This window comes from Rhodamnia argentea, chromosome 11 (genome assembly GCF_020921035.1).
Source record: "Rhodamnia argentea isolate NSW1041297 chromosome 11, ASM2092103v1, whole genome shotgun sequence".
Taxonomy (NCBI): domain Eukaryota; kingdom Viridiplantae; phylum Streptophyta; class Magnoliopsida; order Myrtales; family Myrtaceae; genus Rhodamnia; species Rhodamnia argentea.
In genome coordinates, this window is record NC_063160.1 from 1,365,189 (window position 1) to 1,383,145 (window position 17,957).

The following is a 17,957-nucleotide window of genomic DNA, read 5'->3' on the forward strand; positions in this document are numbered from 1 at the left end:
CTCGAGCTTGCCGTCAGCGGGTTTCCGATTACCAAAATCCCTATTTATGTCACCTCCCGGTCTTTTTTCTAGCGCCACGTGACCATGGTGGAAAACAAGTTTTTAATTGCTCCGATGATAAGTGCAAATAAAAAATCATGCTTATCAATATGTTTTGATCCATGTCATTGTTGATTTCAATTATTTCATTGCCAAAAGCCAAAAAATTAAGACCAGGACTGGATTTATAGGATCTTGAAGCAAAAAGTTAAATGGAAACAATTAGGAGGTAAAAATTAGGGTTTGTGATCGAGTTTCAAAAAGAGTGAACCGCAAAGAAATATTTTATGCTCTTTATTTATTTTTATTTTTTTATTTTAACTTTACAAAGAATCAAAATGTGACCTATCCTATGACAACTTTACTAAATTTAAGATTGAGTAGACATCAAAAGACTCCAAGTCCGACATTTTTCTTAAAGTTTGCCTTTTTGATCCATGTCTCTTATAGTTTAAATTGCTTCAATCCAAAGCAATGTGTAAGGAAAAGTAAGTGAGGCATTTATGGGTTAGAAGATGAACTATCCTTTTTCATCAAGCAAAGGATCCTATTCTTCCTAGAACTTAATTTACTTTTGAAAGCAAGATTCAAGAAATGCCACCAGAAAGAATCCCACTACAAAGTGATCTTTAGCAAGCCGTGAATGTTATTGATTCACAGGACTTGTTGATTAGATTATGCATTTTATCAAACTAAGATAAGTAATGCAAAAGGGAAAAAAAAATAAAAATAAAGAAACTTGAGAGAAGTAAGCATCAAACCTAGCATTAACAGCTACAATACTATTTATGTAAGTTTTGAGATTAAATGAATGTCAAAGATCAGTAATCTTTCCCAAGATATTAGACATCAATTTAGAGATTGAATTCCTAGCATTATTTCAGGCAAGCATTAGGCATCTTTATAGATTTGTCCTAGTTATTTCAATACTAGTAATTGGTTATCTTGCACGGGTTTTGAATCCATGTAATTAAGTAAACCGCCGTTGTTTCGAGTAAATTTGTCCACTTAAAATCACCGGCATCCCACGTTAGACGATCGGTAATGACCAAACCGCCACATAAGTAATTTTAGGTGAGTCTTCGTCGGGAGAACTTGTTTGAAACTTCACCCAAATGCTTAGGGTTACATTATAACAATTGAAAGACTTTATAATTAATAGGTGCATCAAAATTGTAATGTTATATTTTCACAATAACTAACCTAAATAAATATCTCCCATGTATCAAACCTGGGCATGTCCTTAACACGCTTAACGGAAAGCTAGAGGCAAGGCTTTTCCGTAAAGCTTTCTAGTATTTCCCTCTTACCAGGGAAAGGAAAATATAATTTGGTAGGAATTGGGGGACTTGAGGATCGGTCTTGGACCGACATAAAATAATTCTCAAGGTTTGCAACCCGCTCCATTAGGAGACAGGCAGAACCGGCCTCAAGTTATAATGATATATGGGTACTTTATAACCACAAAACCCAAGGAAAGTCACCCGAGATAAATTTTCTAGTTGTGTTAAAAACTTGTAATGTTATATTTTCACAATAACTGACCTAAATAAATATCTTTCCTGTAGGCTATCATGCGGAGCAACCTTGAAAATTTATCACTAGTGACCAAGCAATGGAACTTTACAACCTCATGATAGGAAAATTATTCATATCCCATGCTACAATTTTTCTAAAAAATGTCGTTAAGGAAAGTAAGGAAAACATCCCCCACAAAAAAAGATATTGGACAGTTTTTTGTACTTAGAATTCATAGAGGGGGAAGGAAAAGAAAGAACCCTTTTCTAGATTCACCGAGAAGATGTCAAATCGAAACCACTATCGACTTTCCAATTGATTAATTTCAGCGGCCACATGATGGACGATTTAGAAATGTTGGCACAAAGGGCGTGAAGACATTGGAGATGGGGTCATATTTGTGAGAACCAACAAAAGCAGTGGTCGGCTAATGGCGTTCGCTTTGTTTGGAAGGAGAAAAGGGTGGTCCTTTTCACCTACGAAACATCTTTATCATTGTAAACAAATACAAGGATATTATATTAAGCCCATGAGTGTTTTTTTTTTCTCTTTATGTTTTTATTGTAAGGAAAGACTTATCGTGTGGAAAAAATTGTATTTTTAAGTTTACTGCGTCGTAGATTTAATGACTTTCGATCTATGCCTTAAGGAACTTTAGAATAGCTAGAATTTGGTAGAGAACCATGAGCATATATACACGCTAAACTAAGAACTTAATCTCCTAGCTTTACTTGGATATATAGATCAATGCTTTCTATCATCAAGAGAGCATCATATGACATATCGGGTTAAGGGTTTAACCCGATAGTTATCACGTCGGTTTAGGAAAAATTACTCAATCAGTCCTAAACTTATGGCATAGGCATCAATTCAATTACGTCGATTTAGTCCTAGACCTTTTGCCGATCAATTTTCATGGGAAATTACGAATGTGATAGTGCAGTCATCGCTAGTCGTCATACGTGGCGCCTTGCCACATCAGCAGTGTTCGATTAAAATTGACTAGAAAGGACTATATTGGTATGTTTCACAAATATTTATGATTAAAATGGATTCATTATAAAGTTTAGGGTTGAATTGATATCCATATAATATGTCTCAAATGGGAAGATAATCCAAAAAGTCCTAAATCTATTGCACTTTTGCCAATTCAATCCTAAACTTATTACTTATGCCAATTGAATCCTAAACATTTTCATATTTTGCCAATTAAGCCAATCTTACCAATTTTTGCCGAAAATTGTTGACATGTACATTAGTCGTCCTAAGTGGTGTGACTGCTACTATGGTGGACATTCTTTAATGTTATGTTAATATTTTTTTTTCGATTTTTGTAATCTTTTTTTGCTTTCTTTTCCTTTATTTCTTTTTTTTCCTTATTGTGGTTGGCCATCCTTGCCCGATCTTGCCCAAGAGGCCATCGTGGTCGCGGACGAGGCAGCCTTGCCTACATTTGTGCGAGGTTGGCCTCGCACATGGCCGACGAGGCGCCGACGACCCTCGCCGGCCATAGTAAGAAGAAAAAAGAAAAACAAAACGAAAATTACAAAATTAATTACAAAATCGAAAAAAGAATTAAAATACTATCAATAATTGTTCACATTAGTGTTGGCCACGCAACGTAAGACAGTAGACGTTTACATCAGCGGTTTCCGACTAAAATTGTCCAAATGGACTCAGCTGATAAAATATGAAAAGGTTTAGGACTTAATTGGCAAAATTAAAAGGTTCAGATCTGAATTGGCAAAACTACAATTGGCTTAGAACTTTTTCGAAAAATTTTCCTGTTTAGGAATGATTGAGTAATTTTTCACATTAACTTATATCACCATCTTAAATATGTGTTCTAGAAATACTACAATTGTGGCAAGTGGATCACGTTAGATTAACTTATGAGATATATTCAATATTGTTCGGTATGCACAGTTGCTTTAGACTTTAGTATATAAAGGGCTTTCTAAATGCACCTATATATTCACTTGAATCCAAAATAGTTGAAGCTTCTAACAATAGCAGTTGGATAACTTAGATAAATCAGAGGCTTCACGTTGCACATAAAAATCAACTATTGTATGGTTTATGACTTATGAAAGATCCTATGACTACTTAGGAAAGTGCATACAAATGTCAGAAATTTTTGGTTTCTTTCAACTTTCCACGTGGATTGAATATGAAATTAACAACAACAACAACAACAACAATAATAGTAGTAGTAGTAGTAGTAGCGGTAATAGTAATGATAATAATATAAGATTGAGCCATATCTGCTTCTCCACCACCCCTCTTTGCTTAATTGAGCATAACGACTCAACGCCACTTAAACCCTGAGGTCCGAGTTTGATAAGCCTGTCATTAGGAATCACATCGGCATGTCGGCAATTCGTGATTTGCCGCATGGAGGTTCAAGTACTTACGACTACAAGTAGGCCAGACATTCACCCGTGATACTACCACTTGAACTTGATGACACCATAGAAGATAAGATTGAGACATGATCACTGGTCTAGTGCGCCCGGTGATGTGACAAACCTCTTGTTGGTTTAGTTAGTGGTAAGATGTGCACATATGGGACCTCTACTTGAGAAGAGGTGGTCCTATGTTGATTCACCTTCTTATGCTTTAGGAATCATCACCAGGCACAAGACATCATGTTCAACCATTCGTGTCCTCTCGGTCCATCCCATGATCCAAGCAAAGAGGGGACAGGTCTCTCTTGAGTCTAAAATTTTGGCCATGGACCCACTTCACCTGCTGCTGCCCTCATTGACATGGGACAATAATAACAATAATAATAATAATAATAATATAAGCACCAAAAATTTCAAATTAGTATATATATGCTAAATTTATTCTAAACTAATTTTTGACCACCAAAAATCTCAAACCGGTACACCTATGATAAATTTACCCTCCGTTAGTTTTCGTTATATTTTATGGTTAAATTGCTGAGTTAGATTACACGCGGCAGCTGATGAGTGTACTAGTTTAGAGTTTTTGCCCTCCGTTTGTCATAAGTATATCGGTTCGGGATCTCTCGTGGTATTAATCAAGTTTGATGAAAACTAACAGAGAGTAAATTGATTATAGACGTATCACTTTATGATTTTTGGTGAACAAAAAATTAGTTTGAAGTAACAAATTTACCAGTTTAGAGTTTTTCATGGTAAAAAAATTAGTTTGAAATAAATTTATCATATGTGTATCAATTTATGATTTTTTGTAGTATTAACTTAATAACAATACAAAGAGAGAATTACGAAAATTGTTCCAAGAATAGTGAATGATTAAAAATAGGACAAAATCTATGCATGAATCATAATTAGTGGAAAGCTCTAGACCAAGTATATTAAATTGAGATATGACATCTACAATAGTGTTTAATTTGTACTCATTTGCTCAAATGGATAGATGGTGCTAATCAAATGTGTGTACTATTGTGAGGTAAAGCTAACGATTTCTCAAGTCTCATCCAATAAATACACGTGGGTCCTTTCCATTGGGACAAGTGGATGTCAAATTCTCCACCGTCGGCACAGTACAAAACCTCACAGGAACAACACCAAGACTACAATAAACTACACCGCAGAGAAGGAAATCCATTTATCTTCGGAACAAAAACCGGCTATGTTTGATTAACGTGGTCATTGAACTTACAGTATACCTAATCACATTGTTCAAGTCCATACATTCTTTTCGATCAAGTTCGTTTCATAAACATTTCCAATGAATTGAAGCTGATGTGCATATGATCTTACACCTAGTTTCACATCTAAATTTGAGAGATCCATGTGATCTTACACCTATTTCACTGTTTCAGACTACTTTGACCATCATCTTATTCTGAAAATTTGTCAAAAATAGATATCCTCGAATCTGATCGCGAGCAACCCATAAAATTCAGAGCTTGATCGGATAAAACATGGGATCAAGTACACCCACTAAAAAATTAGGTAAACTCAACGACCAAATGTGTACCTTCTTTCTTCTCTTTATTTGTAATCTTGATACCATTAGAAAATCCCAAATTGACATCATTACCACATGTTTTACTTCGAAATTAAATTTTCAAACCGGTATCCGACCATACTTTTACCCCAAAATAATTTTCGATTCACGAAAATTCCAAACCGATACCCACTTTGTTATTTCTAATTAGAGGGGGCCATTTGGGCCGGGGGGCCCGGAACCGGCCTGTTGACCGGCCCGTTGACCGGGCCCACGGTTTCGGAAACGTGAGAACCGGCGATTCCGGGCTGGTTCGGAACCGTCCACAAAAAAAAAAAAAAAAAAAGTGGGCCCGAGGGCAGAGAGCCGTTGGGCTCTCTGCTCCCGGGTCCCCCTCCCCCCTCTTCTCCTTTGGGCTGTTGCTTTATATAAAAAAAAAAAGAATTAAAAATGATTATTGCCTATAAATACATATGCTTCCCCTTTCATTTTTGTCACAAATTCTCTGAACAATCTCTCGAATTCTCTCCGAAATCGTCTCAAATCGCTCAAATTCTTCCAATTCTCTCAATCCCGACTCAATTCTCTCAATCGGATTTCCGATCAATTCTCTCAAAAATGGCAAGTGGAAGCGGAAATGCTGACAAGGGCAAGATGACTATGGGAGATTCCGAGTATCCCATTCCCGAATATGATCCTCGTGAATATGCAAGTTGGGAAGACGACGACGATAATATCAACTATGTCCCGATTCCGAACGTCGAGCACATCCCAATACAAGAAAGTCTTCATCCTCCCACCGGTGTCGAAGAAATGTCAACGGCAAATGAGCCGGAACGGAAGGGCCGAGATAATACATCGGACTTGTGGCTACACTTCGACAAGGTACGTGATGAAATCGAAGGTAAGTATAATGTAAAATGTAAATATTGTTCGCAAACATATAAATTCACGAAAGGAGACGGCTACGGAACATTCCGTCGGCATTTGACGAAAAAACATCCAACGCAAGCGGGGATCGACAATACGCAACAACAAATTTCCGGGTACGCCACTTCTAATCCTCATCCTTTATTTCGTTTCATTGAAGCACTTTATAAACAAACATTAGGTAAATATGTTGCCCTTGATCATGCTCCGTTTAATACTGGTGAAAATTTTAATATGAAATATTTGATAAATCTTGCGTTGGTTCCGCAAGCACCAACTATTCCAAAAAATACTCTTAAACGCGAAGTTTTTCATCTTTATAAAAAGGAAAAAAATCTTTAGCAAAATTTTTTGCGGAATTCAATGGACGTGTGCATATAGGTAGCGATATTTGGAGTGATCCTTGGCAAATTCATTCTTATATGGGTGTCACGTGTCATTGGATAGATGACAATTGGATGATTCAAAAAAGACTTATTGCATTCCGAGTTTTTGATGAAAGCCATTCGGCTCATAATATTTATAGAATAATTAGGCAAGTTTTAGAAGAATATAATTTAATAAATAAAGTATTTTCAATTGGTTTTGATAATGCCGCCGCAAATGCCGCTTCTATTCCCGAATTAGAAAATATTTGCAAACCCACTTTTGACGGACAATTTTTTCACATTAGATGTGCTTGTCATGTTTTAAATTTATGTGTACAAGATGGTTTACGAACTCTTGACACTTCTCTCGCCCCAATAAAAAGTGCAATTAAATTTTTATGGAGTCGTCCCCAATGTATGAAATTATGGGGAAAATTTTGTAAACAAAATGGGAGAAGGTCAAGAAGATTTCCAAAAGATATTCCGACTCGTTGGAATTCTACGTACGAGTTGCTTCGGCAAACTTTTGAATATAAAGATTTATTATGTATGTTTATTTCATAAAATATTCCCGAAATTACTTTAATTCCTCAACATTGGGACGTTTGCAAGAAAATTTTAGATATTTTGAAAATTTTTAATGATGCTACTAAGACTTTATCTGGTATTTATTATCCTACAACGCATTTATTTTTAATAGAGTGTGTTAATATTAGTAGTGTTTTTAGTGAATATGAAAATGATACCGAATTAGGTCGAACTATTTTAGTAATGTGAGAAAAATGGTTGCATTATTATTTGCAAATTCCTCTTGTCTATTTAGTTGGTATTGTTTTTTATCCACGTATTAAATTAGATGGTTTACAAGATTATTTGAATGTGTATTATCATGATTGTTTACATTTGGATGATTCAATAAATATTTCAAATATATTATGACATGTTAAAGAATCTATAGTAGCATTATATAGAGAATTTTGTAGTAGATATGGTTTAAGTGATTCTGGATCTTTACAATCTACCGCCTCACGTAGCGAAGGTGGTAGTTCACTTAGTAGAGGGTATAATATGCTTAAGAGTAGGAAAAAAAAAAAAAAAGGGGCAACATGTAGTATTTCTGAATTAGAAAAATATTTAACCACTCAATTTGAGTTTCGTGATGCAGAACATAGTACGGATTTCGAAATCCTAAAGTGGTGGAAGAGTCACCAAATCGAGTATCCAGTTCTCGCCCTCATCGCTCGTCAAATATTAGCAACTCTTTCTTCAACGGTTGCAGTTGAACAAACATTTAGTTCTGGAGGATTAATTTTGGACTCTCGCCGTTCAAGATTAAACCCGGACTCTGTGGAATCTCAAGCTTGTGTCGGAGATTGGATGAGGGCGAAATATCGACACCAAGAGTTAGATTGTGAACACGAATTTTTTAGCGATGATGTTGGAGATACCACCGCCACGGGTACCACAACGGGTAGCGACGATTGACGATGAGGTAAGTTGGGGTTCTCAAAGGTAAAAGAACTACATGGGCTTTGATTCTTCTATCCCCAAGAAGATATGTAGGCGCTTAATGATAATTCATTAAGTTCAAGCCCATTCCTTCTTCTTTTTTTTTCCCATATTTTATTACAATGTACAATTTAATTGTATTTTATAATTTATAATTTATTATATTTATTTTATTATTTATTATTTTAAAAATTATTATTAAAAAGGAATCGGAATGAACCGGCCGATTCGAGCCGGAACCGAAACCGGCCCAGGAACCGGCCAGAAACCGCCGGTTCCGGTTCGGAACCGGAACCGCCATTATACACGGCCGGTTCCACCGAATCGGCCGTGACTATTTCTAATGGTATGAAACCTTTTATCCACAATTTATATTTACATGGGCATCATTGAGATGAGACTACAAAAATTCAGAAAGTGGAAAGGAAACGTTCCTCTCCTCTTTTCATGTGACATGATGTGGGAGGGCCCCACCCCCCTTGAAAAATCACTGGAAAAAAAAAGGGATTATTAATTTCACATAAATAAAAAAAATAAAAAAAAAACAATAATAAGTGGGTGGTTGAGACGTCCCTCTAAAGCCCAATTCTTTCGCGTGTGGTGGTCGTGGCCGATGAAAATGCATGGGAGTCTCCCCAAAGCGGCACTGATCCTCCTCCATTCGACGACTCCATAGCAGAACAAGCGAAGCTCAAGACGAGAAGCTCCCTCCCACCCCCAACTCCTTCGCTCCGGTGGAGAACGGAGGCCATGACGTAGTTCTCTTCGCGTTCTTCGTCCGTGGCGGGTCGCGATCGGGAAGTAGAGAGCTCGATCACCACCGTCTGCTGATCGGGGGGGCGGCGGCGGCGGGGAAGATCGCCGGGGGATCGAGCGGGTCCGAGAGACGACCGAGGCTTGACTTTTCCGCGACCCCTCTCTCTCTCTCTCACTCACACTCGACCAGGTATGATGAGCTCGCTTCCTGTTACGATGTGTCGATATCTTCTTTGATTATAATTTCTCAGAGAGAGAGAGGAGTGGTGCGATGATTCAGTTGCGATCGAGTCCGAACTACGGCGGCTGATTGGAAGGTTCAAGAACGGTTCGGTGGATGAGCTCGGCGGCGCGTTGCGCTCACTCTCGGTCTCGGCTAGTGCCTTGGAGTGACGCCGCCGCCGCTGCTTTTAACTCTTCTATTTTTTCCCTGTTTCACTTCATCATTTCCGGACCTTTTTTATTTTTGCTTTTTAATTTGTACATCATTTTCGGAAACTTAGGATGGCAGCTGTTGCAGTAATTCTTTTGATTTACTAGTTATGGAAAGAAATCAGTTATTTTTTTTTTTTTTGGTCGGAAAAGAAATCGGTTGGTTAGAAAATGGAACTGCGCATGGTTCTTCTCTTCGAAACTGTGCTTGAATCTTGTCCTCCTTCTGGCTTTCAAAAGTAAAAATCAAAACTTTGGTTACTGAATTTTTCCTATAAGATTTACTATTTTATTTAAACTAAAAAAATTCGAGAGGCGAACTTCTATGTATGCTGTGTGTATGTATGTCGAGAGTTACGAATTTTCGAAAGGTCTTGGGAATTTCTTGTTGGATAGGGGGTTAAATCACAAGAGCTGCGAAATTCGGGAAAAAGAGAGAGGTAATGTCGAAATACAAGTTTCAAATCAGATTTGAAGTGTCTTTCGCTTGTTTTTAGCATTATGATGTGTTTGGGAAATTAAGAAAAATTGGGAGAATGAAAATTTGGGTAGAAGAAAATGACAGAAAAATTTGAAAATTTCGTGGATGGTGGCCGGAGAGGAAATTATTAAAACTACAAGCATTTTCTCTATATTTCCCCCCCTCCTCGGCGTCTTCCGAACATCGACTACAAGGTAGAGTCGAGCTGCACATGTGAAAGGCGGGCGATCTACATCGCCGGAGAGAGCCGTGCCGTGAAATACCCGGAACCCGCATTCCGTTTTATCTCATTTAATGGCAAACCACAATTACATGCGTCTTGCAAACAAAAGACAATTTGTTACGGATCATTCATGACATTTAGTATTTCACTACTTTAACTAAATAAAAAAAAAGTTGGGGGGAAAATGAAAAATAAAAATAAAAAAAGCCGTTTAATGAGGGCGGGAGGGAGAGAGAACAGGGAGTCATGTTCTGACACGTGGCGGAATAAGATGGAGTAAGGTGGAAGGGTAGATTTTGGTGGGTTGAGGTACAGAGTGGCAAGGGCCTGACTCCCTGATGCAGCAGGAGACATCATCTTCCACTCGAAGCTATTGTCAGTGATGAGCCTTTTCTGGGTTTGACGTGTAAATCTGTCACCTGCTGGTCCGTGAGGGATGAACTTTAGCTTAACGACGAAAATGCCCCTTGATGAGGCGCTTCTTTGAAATGAGCCCGAATTCCGCCTCGAATCTTCAACCTGCTGAAGCGCTCTCTCTCTCTCTCTTTTTCGACCCTTTTTCCTGCCAAAAGAAAAGGAGCTCATGCTGTTTCACTTCTTGGGATGAGTTAATGTATCTGCTTTCTGGGTCTTACTCTCTTGCCTGGTGCTGCCCATTTGGACATCTTCGTGAACTGGTTTGACCTTTGAGAGGTGAGCTCTTGCCATGGTGTTGCTTGATTTGGAAACTGACCGTTTTTGGGTTTATGTATGGGTTGAAGGATTTTGTTCTGACATCTTATCGCGGGTTTGTTTAAGGGGAAACCAATGATTTGGAAAACATTCCCTAATAACATGGCTTGCTTGCTTGCAAAAACGGATGAGCGAGGAATATTGTCATTATCGACGAAAATAGTCAGGCAACAATTGTTGTTTTTTGTGAAGGACATTTACTGTTGATTAGTTTTTCTAAGTGACACGGATAATTATCTTTTTAAGGAGAATGTTGTCCAGATGAGTTGTGTTTGCAGTACATAGTTGAATGGTTTGTGAATTGGATAGTCCTTGGCCCTTCTTTTTCTGTGAGAAGGATCATGAAATCTCAATGTCCATCATGCTGAAACTGACCGTGGGCATGCTCTACTATATGCCTACGCAGCTATAAATATGATGTGTTTTCTTGTGTTAACTGAGAAAATACAATGCAGGAAAGCAGCCAACCTGGGGTAAGCAGTCTTGAGATTCATGGGTTGGTTGACCAAGATCCTCGGAGGTTCTAGCCATCGGAAGCATTATCAGGAGAAACCCGGAGCTTATAAAAGCTGGGACGAGATGCATAATTCTGAGGTAACAATAACTCCTTCTCAGTCTGTCTGTCTATCTGTCACATATGCTTGGTAATTATCAACTGAGCATACATGGATTCTGACCTGATTACATCCGACATGGGTACGGAAGAAGACTGTTAATATCAAGTTGGTAAATCTAACTTCTTGATTCTGAATGCAGGATGAATTGGCAGATCAAGAAAGAGAAGAGATTGACTATGCCATCGCACTTTCTCTCGCAGAAGAAGATCTAGAGGGGAAAAAGGTGATTGGTAAGTTGCTGATTCATAAGACCTAAGCGTTCCCATGATTGCTTGATTGAAAATTATACTAATCTTCCGAGTTCTTTCGACAGATTTACTTGGACTAAGATTTCAAGCAAAACTTGTTTCTTCTCAACAGATTTGCTCTTTGGCATTAGACTACATTCAGCAAATAAACATGGATTGATGGACACTAAACAATATTGCTATGTGATCACGTACTCGAGCATGTTGGCCTTGTTACTGAACAATATGAAGAGGATGGATAATGATGCCTTTGGATGAAGAATTTTGTTGTTTTCCAATTGCTGGTGTCACATGAATTTGGAATTTGTAGTCATTATCTATTTTGCTTAGTGCCTTGTTTCATTTTTCTTCAGGAGCTGATGAAGATGATCACTCGGAGGAAGAAGGGCAACCTACTAATGTAGAATCAGAAGACAATGAACAAGTCGGCCAAAAAGAAGATGAACACGTTGAAGCTCCGAAAGAGGAAGCAAAGCATGTCCAATCTCAGTTGGAGGATGATGAACAACTCGCCAAGGCTCTCCAAGAAAGCATGAGTGTTGAATCGCCCCCTCGATATGGAAGTGGAAGCATCTTTCGCCCTTTTCCATCCTTCCCTTCTGGGTATAGGTAGGTCTTTCAGTAAGACAATTGCTTTGTTCCTTCTTTCTTTGGCAAGGAAGCTTTGTCAGATTATCAGTTGTTTGTTAACTAGTATTAGGATACCTGAATTATTTAATCTAGCAACCGCTGTTCGGCGGCCGCTTCAGGGAAACATCAATTTGATGGACTAAGATACCTTGCAAATAATAACTATGGATGTGTTCTTGTTGCTGAACCATTTATTTCTTGCAGGATTTATCTGATCTAAATATTGAATGTTTATTTCTTGTAGAATTTGTGCTGGTTGCAATGCCGAGATCGGGAGGGGACGATTCTTGACTTGCATGGATTCAGTTTGGCATCCAGAATGCTTTCGCTGCCATGCTTGCAATCATCCTATTTCTGATTATGAGGTCTGTTTCTAATCCAAGATCAAAACTCTGTAGGTAGAAAGTAAAGGATCTCTAAATCCTCAAAATTTGCGGCAGTGTTGATCGTATGTCATACTAACTCTTAAATTTTCCTTGATGAAAGTTCTCGGTTTGGGGGAATCGCCCGTATCACAAGTCCTGCTACAAGGAACAGCATCATCCAAGGTGTGATGTTTGCAACAGCTATGTAAGTACATTTCTTTGACTGCAAGACCAACGCTCAATAAAAAAATTGACGCGGTCAACATATTAACTAACTCTGTTCTTGTCGCCCAATTGTTGAGAAGCTCGACATTTTTCTCTGTTGTATCCACTATTTCATTGCAGTAATCACCATTTGAGTGACCTCTTCATCTCTTTGCAGATTCCAACAAATACAGAAGGCTATATTGAGTATAGGGCACATCCTTTTTGGCTACAGAAGTATTGCCCCTCGCACGAGCGGGACGGGACTCCTCGATGTTGTAGTTGTGAAAGAATGGAAGTGAGTTCTCAGTTGTCGCAAATGGCCAAATCTATGTTTTGCCTCCTCAACTAAATTGCAATCTTTGTTTCTTGCTCTGTTGTTGATATAAAGCCTTCAAACTTTTCTGCAGCCAAGAGACACAAGATACTTGTTACTTGACGATGGTCGAAAGTTATGTTTGGAGTGTCTAGACTCGGCGATCATGGACACCAACGAATGCCAACCACTTTACCTTGAGATACGAGAGTTTTATGAGGGTCTGAATATGAAAGTGGAGCAACAGATTCCATTGCTGCTGGTCGAAAGGCAGGCGCTAAACGAAGCCAGGGAGGGAGAAAAGGGTGTACGTGCTTGAGTTTTTCAGTTTCTTTAGATGAAATGACCGTCTTACTGTTTGCTCAGCAAGATTGACTTTCTTCCTCTCAATGACAGGGGAACCATCACATGCCTGAGACCAGAGGACTCTGCTTGTCAGAAGAACAATGTGTTACCACAGTAAGGACTCTCTTCCTTGAACATTTCACTCTTTGAAAAACAGTGTTTTGTAAGTGGATCGAAAGGCTATGAACTTTTCCCTGATTTATCAGATTATAAGGAGGCCAAGAATTGGGTCGGGCTACCGGATGATCGAGATGGTAACCGAGCCTTTTAGACTAGTTCGCCAATGTGAAGTGACAGCGATTCTCATTTTATATGGTCTTCCAAGGTATGTTGTATCTCCTGCTAAACTTCATTTTCGGTCATCCACAAGAGAACTGCTACTTTGCGTTGTTGAACTCTTCCAAAACTCAGGCTGCTGACGGGGTCAATCCTTGCTCACGAGATGATGCACGCTTGGCTCCGGCTTCAAGGTTCTCTCTTTTCCCTCTCTCATCAAGTAGTTTTATAAGATGTACTTGATATGAATTGAGGACACATATCTGACAGCTGAAGCTTCTGCGAAATATTGTTGAATGTTGTTTGGCAGGTTATCCCAATTTAAGTCCTGCAGTTGAAGAAGGCATTTGCCAAGTTTTGGCTCACATGTGGTTGGACTCTGAGATGTATTCTAGCTCTGGAAGCGACGTCGCATCCTCTTCTTCTTCCTCATCCTCGCCGTCATCGTCCTCATTGACGTCCACTTCGTCGAAGAAGGGTCTGCGGTCAGACTTCGAGAAAAAGCTTGGCGAGTTCTTCAAGCACCAAATAGAGTCGGATAGTTCAGCAGCCTATGGAGACGGGTTTAGGTTAGGCAACCAGGCCGTGCTCAAGTACGACCTTCGAAGTACACTCGACCACATCAGGATGACCGGAAGCTTCCCTCTGTGAATAATTTACATAGAGAATTTGAATTAAGTGTTGGAAAAACACCCTGAGAATATATAGTTTTACAGGCAAAAGAAGATACAAAGAAGAGATAATCATGAGACTGAATAAAAGGTGGAATGCTGTCCAGACATTGGATCAGTACAGGATATCATCCAAACACACGAAATCATCTCCTTCCTCTGTAATGGCAACCATGCTGTATTGTGTGCACTCGGCAATGTTTTCGTTGAAGTTCCGGACTTAACTTTCAGTATGCTGTGTTCGTCCGTTGTTGATAGAATTTCAGTTTTGTGATGCTTGAAGCTGTTTTTGACAGTTTCGAACGTGTAAGCTCTGAGTTGGGTTCGTTAGGAAGGTTCACTGGAAGGCCAGTCTTTTGAGCAGTTTGAGAATCCTCGACCTGGAGCGAAACTCAATAAAGGAGAAATGGGAGACTTGACCAACCCATTCTCGACCGACAATGCAGCTATGAGCGAAGTTATTTTCGTGAAGACGTGTGTAATACATGGAGGAGCAGCACAGGATAACATAGCCGCTTGAGAATGTGACAAGATTGTGGCGACAGTCGAGCCAAGATGAGGAGAGGCTCATTGGCTTAAAATTGGTTTAGTTTCCAGTACCGGTTATTTAGTTTTGCCTGATGTCTGTTGTTTAGCTTGTAGTATTAGTGTTTAGATGTCTTTGTTCGCAAAGTTGACTCTTTTCAGTATTTGCATTTACATTTTCAGCACTTCAATTTTAGAGCACTTTGATTTCCTTTGAAACGTGTTTTCAAGCGCTTACATCATCGCTCTCGGAAGCTCGCACACCCCTTTTTTTTTTTTTTTTTAGGTAATTCACTTGTTCAAGAACCTAAAAAATCCCAAGTAAATCTCAAATGTTCCCACAGGAAGTTAAGACAACCAAGTGATGACACAATTGTCCCAGAATTAAGAACAGAAACTAAGCTATATCACAAAGACAAAGCAGCACCTAAACAACAGCAATGAACCAGACAGCCACAAGCGACAGCAGTGATCGCCAAGCAGCAAAGCAGCAGCATCAGCAGTAAATCTCCTAGCAATGAAGCAGCAACAGTTTAGGACTTTATCTAGGCATTTCGACCGTTAACAAAAGCATTAGTTTCTCAGTTTGCTGCATAAAACTCTCACCATCGGGAAGCATCTTTCTCCCATCTTGAAGTAATGTCTGAAAAGCAACTTATGCCGGGGACTTGATCACAACAATCACTCTATCAAGCTGTGGCAGAACTTTCTCATGGAGCGTACTGCCTTTGCCTCCATATAGGATAAATGGTTGGATTCCAAGCAAGCTTCATCAAGACCATCTTTTAAAATACTCCTCTCCTTCTCTGCCCAGCCCATGCAATCTGAAAACCCCAGTCCCCTGCAGAGCACTGAAAGAATAAGTTCACTCGACTCATATTGCCGCTTCCACAGCAAGCAACACCCATCAACTGAGCACCATTTCCCCATTCTATCTCTAGTTTGTAGCCTATTAAGCAGAGACCAGGCTATGAACCCATGTTTAGGAGCATTAGGCTTGGACCAGAGGAGTCTGTGCCAAGGCACTTTGGCCTTCCACACATTAGTCAACTTCCAGGCTTCATCTTGAGTGAATGCACCCCCTTTGGCACCCATGAAGCCCACTCTACCAGGAAGAATGGAATTTGGAACAATTGTGCCGCATGCAGATCTAAGGACTGGCCATCTCCGTCCATTATCGACAACGACATCGGCTAATTTAGCATCACTTCTTAAATTAGTCCCTTCTCAAGATCTTTGTCTAATAGAACTCCATGGGTACAACAATGATCAAACCCCCAATGAAATGGACTTGCCATGACCAACAATATGCTGCACATTGGGCTTTAGCTGCCATCTCAACTTGAGGATGGACTTCCTCCAAGCATGACTACTATCAGATTTAGGCTCAACCTGTCATATGCTGGCATCCCTTTTAACTTAGAAAAAAAAAAAAAAAACACACCATTCCGACAAGTTTAGCGCTGTTTCAAGGCTCGAACACTTCCGTATCGAGTCTGGACTAGAGCATGAATTCGAGTTTTCTCATTCCCAATTTTACTTGTGCAGAAGCATCCTTGAAGCATCTCCATATACTTTTGTATTTGTAAGAAAGGTCCTGTACTTTCAGAATCTATATTCACAATACGGCTACGGCCTTCTTTCGATGTAAATTGATCGATGAAATCGGCGCAAGTATTCTCACCAAAAGATGAAATAAACATTTCGGCTTGTTTACCTTTTGTACATGCTTAAAATGTTCGATGATTGCATGCTTAAAATGTTCGATGCTAAAAAATTCATTGCTTGGAAGGATTTTTTCTTTTTCTTTTTTCGTTTTACGTCTTTATTTTTACGTAATTTTTTTATTTTTTGATTTTTATTCAGTGTTGAGTTCCTCACATATTTCATGATATATAACTATTAACCAGTAGAGCACTTGAATTTTCCTTTTATTATTTTTTTAAACATTAAATATTTATATTTTTAATTTGTAAATGTCACAGCAAAAAGTAATAACTAATTTCTAGGTGCGTGTGATAATACTTCTGCTTCAGTGAGAAGTTGATTTTTCTACTTTTACTCGGAAGCGGAAGTTGATTTCTGATAATAGAAATCCGTTTGGTAACGGTTAAAAATTTCTACTTCTAAAATATTATTAATAGAAAATCTTCTATGAAGAATTATTGTCGGCGGCCGAAAAATTTCTAATTCATTTTAAAAAATTTTAAATTTCTTTAAAAAATAATTTTTATTATTGAAAAATATTATTTACTTTTTAAGAATAAAAAATTATTATTTATTTTTTATTTCGGTGGCCGGAGTTGGCAACTTGGCGACGGCAGCTGACGGAGGGCGGTGGGCGGCGACGGGCAATGGCCGGCGGTCACGGTTGGCGGCGGGCGGTGGGTAATGGTCACAACTAGCGGTGGGCGATGGGAAGCGGGAGGCAATGGTCGGCGGTTGGCGGTGGTCATGGGCGGTGGCCGGCGATGGTCACGGGCGGTGGCTGGCGATGGTCACAGGGCGGTGGCCGCGGTGGTCGACAATGGCGATGGTCAATGAGGCGGGCCTTATTTAAAAGAAGTACTTTTTGAGTTGAGAAGCTACTTTTTTTATCTTCTCAAATTGAGGAAAAAACAACATTCAAAGTGAAAATTCTCTTCATAAGTAAAAATTTTCTTTTAAAAGTAAAAATTTTTACTAAACGGATTTCTACTTTAAAAGGTAAATTACCAAATAAATTTTTAATCTAAAGGCACTTCCGAAACAGAAATTCCCTCCTAAAACTGTTACCATGCGCAACCTTGGCCGTTAAGGTTGAGAAAGAGAAGATGGACGACAGTTT

At 39.0% G+C, this 17,957-nt stretch overlaps 1 protein-coding gene across 2 annotated transcripts; it reads left to right on the forward strand.

The window, feature by feature from the left end:
• The first annotated feature begins 8,926 nt into the window (after nt 1–8,926).
• Nucleotides 8,927–14,835, forward strand: LOC115750532 (protein DA1-related 1-like). Of its 2 annotated transcripts, none has more exons than XM_030687961.2 (12): nt 8,927–9,255; nt 11,389–11,527; nt 11,690–11,780; nt 12,152–12,407; nt 12,673–12,793; nt 12,915–12,998; nt 13,176–13,295; nt 13,408–13,620; nt 13,710–13,772; nt 13,865–13,983; nt 14,070–14,128; nt 14,245–14,835. In XM_030687961.2, the coding sequence occupies exons 2-12, from the start codon at nt 11,426–11,428 to the stop codon at nt 14,583–14,585; spliced, it is 1,569 nt and encodes a 522-aa protein (XP_030543821.1). In that variant the 5' UTR covers nt 8,927–9,255; nt 11,389–11,425; the 3' UTR covers nt 14,586–14,835. The 2 variants fall into 2 exon arrangements, with proteins under 2 accessions (XP_030543821.1, XP_048128770.1); XM_048272813.1 differs by lacking the exon at nt 8,927–9,255 and adding an exon at nt 10,737–11,109 and having other exon boundaries at nt 11,155–11,527.
• Nucleotides 14,836–17,957: the final 3,122 nt, after the last annotated feature.

Excerpts from the sequence above, each read along its gene's own strand:
- LOC115750532 (XM_030687961.2), top strand. The coding sequence starts at position 11,426 with ATGGGTTGGTTGACCAAGATCCTCGGAGGTTCTAGCCATCGGAAGCAT. Across the intron at positions 12,408-12,672 it reads TCCTTCCCTTCTGGGTATAG|AATTTGTGCTGGTTGCAATG; the intron begins GTAGGTCTTTCA and ends TATTTCTTGTAG. Across the intron at positions 13,296-13,407 it reads GTAGTTGTGAAAGAATGGAA|CCAAGAGACACAAGATACTT; the intron begins GTGAGTTCTCAG and ends ACTTTTCTGCAG.